At 29.7% G+C, this 5,837-nt stretch overlaps 1 protein-coding gene across 1 annotated transcript; it reads right to left on the bottom strand.

The window, feature by feature from the left end:
- Positions 1–3,170: 3,170 nt before the first annotated feature.
- On the bottom strand, positions 3,171–3,968 carry LOC129919990 (cuticle collagen 34-like). The gene is made up of 2 exons (XM_056001136.1): positions 3,834–3,968; positions 3,171–3,750 (listed from the first exon to the last, which is right to left on the bottom strand). The coding sequence occupies exons 1-2, from the start codon at positions 3,859–3,861 to the stop codon at positions 3,203–3,205; spliced, it is 576 nt and encodes a 191-aa protein (XP_055857111.1). The 5' UTR covers positions 3,862–3,968; the 3' UTR covers positions 3,171–3,202.
- Positions 3,969–5,837: the final 1,869 nt, after the last annotated feature.

Below are 5,837 nucleotides of genomic sequence, written 5' to 3'. Positions count from 1 at the left end.
AAAAAAAAAATGTTGGCACTCGGGGACTGCCGCGGTTAAGCTATTGCATTCCATTTTTTATAAATGTAAAAGAAAAGAAAAGTGATTGTCTGGAAAATCGGTTAGCCGTCGAATTTTACGTGATAACACTCAATACATATGTATATTTTAAAAGAAGCGAAAAAAATTAATTAAAATTAATTAAATTAAAAATTAGTATTTCTCATTATGTCAATATTTGTATAGGTATGCAAAAATATATATAAAAAAAAATTAAATCTTCAATTAACCTTATACATATATATATTTCATCCAAAGAATTAAGCCATAACTAAAGCCTATGTTTTGTAAAAACTATAAAAATGATTTCTTGAAATCACACATTTTTTTTTTCTTACACATCATACTGTCAATATTTTTACATGGCAACCTGTAGGAAATTGTATATCATCTAAAAGCTTATTATTTTAGCTTTCAATATTTGGTTCAATCATGTTTGTACGACATCTAGAAAAAAAGCTGACATTTTTTGAATTCAATCAATTCTTATCAAAAAACAATTAAAAAAAAAATATTTTTTTCTTCCATCTCGATTTGGTTCATTTTGTATTCGACAACTTATTAAAAATTTTATATCATTGATAAGCTTATCATTCACCTTTAAAAATTTGCTTCACCCATATCTGTACGACAAAAACGTTACAATTGTTTTTAAGACAATCATGTTAAAATTAAAACTGGTGGCTGGTGTCGGCAAACGATCTCCATCAGGTGTTTTGTTTTCGCTCATCTCGATCAGTGGAAGCTTCGTACAGTCGTCCCCATGCCAAGGCCCGCTATAAAATCTATGCATTAGCTTAAAAAAAAACTGCAATCAATTGCATATTTTTATTTCAAATATTTTTGATGAAATTTGAATTTCTCGTTATAATTTGCAACTCCTTTTTCCCATCGTGTACTTTTACGAATGGGAATTATGTTTAATTAAGCGATACCATGATTTCACCAATCTTGTTTGACCTTTTCCGTTTCCGACAAATTGCTCATGAGTCCTGTTGTCATCCCGTTGTTCCCGTACTTACCACCCACCCGCCATGTTTCCAAATCCTAATACTCTCTCTTTTCAATTCCATACGGCCCGACCGGTACGAGTACATCCGTAACGCCCTCGCTCTCATCAAAAGCACGCCTGGTAGCATTCTAATGACATGCAGCATACATCCTTACATATATATCCCGGTACCGACCGTAGCCGTTCTAACGGTAGTGTTTAGTTTTGCTAATTTTGTTTAGAAGCAAAATTGTCGACGCGCGTTTGTGTGTTTACTTCGTGTTGTTGGTTGATGTAATTTTTAGAATTAAATTGTCTATTTACAGTGCAGTGGCTAATTAGAACATAAAAATTTGTTCCCATCTATATTACATAATATAGGCTAGGAGGAGGAGAGGAGAGATGCGCTGCTAGGAAGAACAATGATGTTGGAGAAAATCCATATTCAAAATAAAAAAAAAAAAAATGGTAAAAAGGATGTTGTTTACCTACCACGTCCATGGCCAAAGAATAGAGAGTTTAATTAGTGTTTGCAATCGATGTTACTCTAATATACAGAAGCTCCTCCGCTACGAGAGAGGCTTTATTTAAAAAAAAACATGATATTATTCGATGTAGCTGTAGTTAGCAGTTATAGCTGCTGTAGAAAAACCCAGACCGTGTGCGGTGTTTAGGCAAGGGATTATGTTATTAATATTCTGCATTTTAAATTAAGGGCGTGTGGGTGAGTTTTGGAAAATTTCCCACACCAAAATAGCAAAATAGAGTGTATTTATTTAAATGAAGAAATTAGTTGAATTTACAAACACACACAAAATAACAATTTTAGAAGCAGAAAATATTTAAACGAGTCTCGTTTACTAGTTTTACAGAATTGTTTGTTTTATTTTAGCAATTTGATTGTGTATTAGAAAAATTTTAATTTTCTGGAAAAAAGTGGTTTTCTGTAATTCTTTCTATTTAAAAAGCTTACAAAAAAATTGTACCATTAAAAAGCTAAATATTTCTTCTAAACAATAAAACCATTTATTTATTAAAAACCTTCATTTCTTCCATCACCTAAAAATCCATTTTTTCTATATAACAACCTATAATAAATTTTATACCATTTGAAAGCCTAATATTTCAGCTCAAAATAGTTGTAATGATCATGTCTGTTCGACATCTACAAAAAGAGCTAGAATTTTTTGAACAAAAATAGTTTTCAATAAAAATAGCAAAAATATCAATCTTTTTTAACTTCTCACGCTATTAAATTAAATTTTTTCTATAATAACTTATACATATAAAATTTTATATTATAAGAAAGCTTATTATTTCACCTTTCATATGACGCTTCAATCATATTCCCACAATGTCTACAAAAAAAGTTATAATTTTTTAAAGACAACCATGTCGAAATTTCATGTGTGATATATCAAATTAAAGGTAATATTATCAGCAGGCTCAATAAAGTTGAATAACATTTTTATCTGCTATAGATAAAAAAAGAACGTGTTGAAAAATACAGTATAAGTTTTATTCATTTATCTGTTAAAGAAAAACAGAAAAAACGTCAACAAACTAGGGACAAAAAAACTTGTTTTTTCCCGTTATTCGGTCAAAAGTCATGCATGCGTTTGGTCATAGACTATATTATGTTTTATAAGTTTGAGATGTTTCAAATGCTACGAAAAATTTATAAATGTAAAGTCAAAATCCACCCAAAAATACCTCAAAAAAGTAGGAATTTTTCAAAAATTCATATTTCGCAGAGACTTAAAAAAAAATCCATATCAAACCCCTAACTCTGTTTTTAATTATCTTTTGAATGACGTTTTTCAAATTGTCAAAAAAAATATCCCTACCTATAATCACTAGTTTGTCAAAGGTCTATCTCATGTTTTAGTTTTAAAAAACCATTTGTAACATGGTTTTGAAATTTTTAAAAATTTTTCCAATGCTGCTGTCAGCTTCACAATAAATTTATCTATCGATTAAAAAAAAATTTCCAATTTTCTACGCGTTGCGTTTAGAAAATAACCACTTTTTTCAATTTTTGACGTCATCACGTCAAAAGCATTTATCTTGTCAAATAAAACAATAATTAGAATATTTGACGTTTTTTTTATTCATGAATATTTTTAAACCTGCATATCATAATTTCCATTTATCAATTAAATTTGATCCAAATTAAGTTCCTGGAGGTCCAGGTAATCCAGGTTCTCCAGGTAGTCCTACTAAGCCTGGCATTCCCGTGTAACCTGGTGGCCCGAGACTTCCACCCACACCACGTGGACCAGCTTGTCCCATTGGGCCAACTGGTCCAGGAGGACCTTGGTATCCATCAGGACCAGTTGGTCCTACTGGGCCAGGATTACCTGGCATTCCGGGGCTGCCTTTGTCACCGCGTTCTCCTAACGTACCTTGTTGTCCCGGGGAGCCTGGTAATCCGGGAGGTCCTGGTGGACAATTACAATTATCGTCATAATTGGGAGCAGGAGATGGATATGTTGGCACTGGATATGTGGGAACTGGGTATGAAGGCGAAGGAACTGGATAATAAGATGGTATGTATTGATATGAGGGCTGGTAATTATGACCTCCGCCTGGATTTAGAAGAAGAATATTTTCTCCACCATTTTTGTTGCCTCCACCTCCATTGTGACCTATATTAATATTAAGTACTCGGCCTGGTTCATCATCAATTGATACAGCATTACTTATGATGACAGAAATATCTGAAAAAAAAAAAAAAAAAAAAATAATTTTTGTTAAATCCATTCAAAAGTGAAAAAAAATCGGTTAACGAACAAAAACTTACAAAAAAATAAACTTATTGCACCGTTCATTGTCAAATAGATACTGATATCCAAAAAATCTTTACCCGAACTGGAACCTTCTCCATCTTTCCCATTTTCTCATTTTCTTCTGCCTACTTCTTTTTTAATGGAAAATTCTAAATAAAAAAAAACATTAAGAATATAGAAAGTGTTGGATTTTCTTGTTTTGATATCAATGGAAGTTTATGTTAATAAGTTTGAATATTTAAACAAGTTCTAATTCAGAAACATGTTCTTCTGTAAAGATCTTCAGAGTCATTAAGCTTCATCAGGTTGATGCACTTTTCTTATAGACAAAAAAAATCTAAAAAAAACCATAAAGTCTTATAATTTATGTAAATATGTAGAGGATTATAATACAAAATATGTACCAATTCTAAACTGGTAATAAAAATTAAGGGGAACGCTAACAAAAAGTGAAATTTATGATTTTTGAAGTGAAAACTTCTTTAAGTATCGTAGTGATTTGAAACAAGATGAAACGAAAAAACGACAGGAAAAAGCAATTGATCATAACTTTTTTGTTTTAATAGATAGATGAATGAAATTTATACAGTAGATAACGGTAAAAAGATGTTCTTTTTCTAAACACGTTATATCTTTTGATCTAGAGCACATAACAAATTTATTTAACTTTAATACGCATGCTGATAGTCTTACCTTTCATTTGATACATTACACATAATGGTACGTGGTCTACAAGTTATATAATCTTTAATTGAAAAACTTGAAAAATACCTCAAAACACCTGTGAAGATATGTTGCCGATGACCAGCCAGCAGTAGAGGAAGTACCGTAATCTCAGTTTGAAATTTCGACATGGTTGGCTTTAAAAAATTTTTACTTTTCTTGTAGGCATGGTAGAAATATGATTGAAGCATCATATAAAAGTTGAAATGATAATGATATAAAATTTATTATAGGTTGTCATTTAAAAAATGGCGTTAGAAGAGAAAAGAGATTGTTTTGCTTTTTTTATGAAAACTAATTGGGTTAAACAATTCTAACTCTTTTTGTAGATGTTGTAGATGTTGTATAGACATGGTCGATATAAATATTTTGAGCTGAGACAATAAGCTTTCAGATGGTATAAAATTTATTTTAGGTTGTCATATACAAAAAAATGATGGAATAAAAAAAAGCTTTATTTTTTCGATTTTTTTTTTTTGCAAAAAAAATGATTTTTAAGGTTTCACTTCGACCACGTGTAAATTAAACACATGATTTTTTTTATCAATATAACTGCATTTATTATATGAAGACTTATGGTTTCAACATCATTTTAAGAAAAATCAAACTCTGTAACTTTTTTTTACTTAAGTGAAAAATCATAACTTTCACCTTCAAGCAAGCATTTTCTGGGATAACTCTATGATTTTTATGAGATAAGAGCACGCTAGTGTGTATAGAAAATGTTAAATTGGGTCTCTTAAAGATAGTGCAAAACTGGGATGAAAAATGACATTTTTTAAATGTACTAAAAACTTTATTTGTATTGTACTGAAATGGATACAATTGTATTGAAAAATATTTTTCACATGAAAAATTAATTTAAAATTTAACCAAAATGTTATATTTGCAGAAACTCTTAAATTTTCTATTTACATTTCATTATTTTCTGCTTAAAAGAGTAATTTTTATTTAATTTCGGTATAAAATAAATATAAGAAAAAGTACATATTCACAAAAGACAACAAGTATTAAAAAAATGCAAAAAACGTGGTGACCCAAAATTAAAAGTACAATAATATTATGGTTTTTAGATAATGGCTCAGTTTTGAACTTAAAATTAGTTTTACAAACTTAAATATTCTATAATTACCACAACTCTATAAAAAGATTCTAGTGTTGACATATTTCCAACATGAAAACTTACGTGTTTTCTTTGAATTTCATGAAATTTTAGTTATTCTACGTCTGCAGCTCTTAATGCTTTTGATACTTTGAAAATTGTTTTAATTTTTTTTTTGGAACTTTATAACAGA

This window comes from Episyrphus balteatus, chromosome 4 (assembly GCF_945859705.1).
Source record: "Episyrphus balteatus chromosome 4, idEpiBalt1.1, whole genome shotgun sequence".
NCBI classification, from domain to species: Eukaryota; Metazoa; Arthropoda; class Insecta; order Diptera; family Syrphidae; genus Episyrphus; species Episyrphus balteatus.
This window is presented reverse-complemented; position numbering and strand designations above follow the sequence as displayed.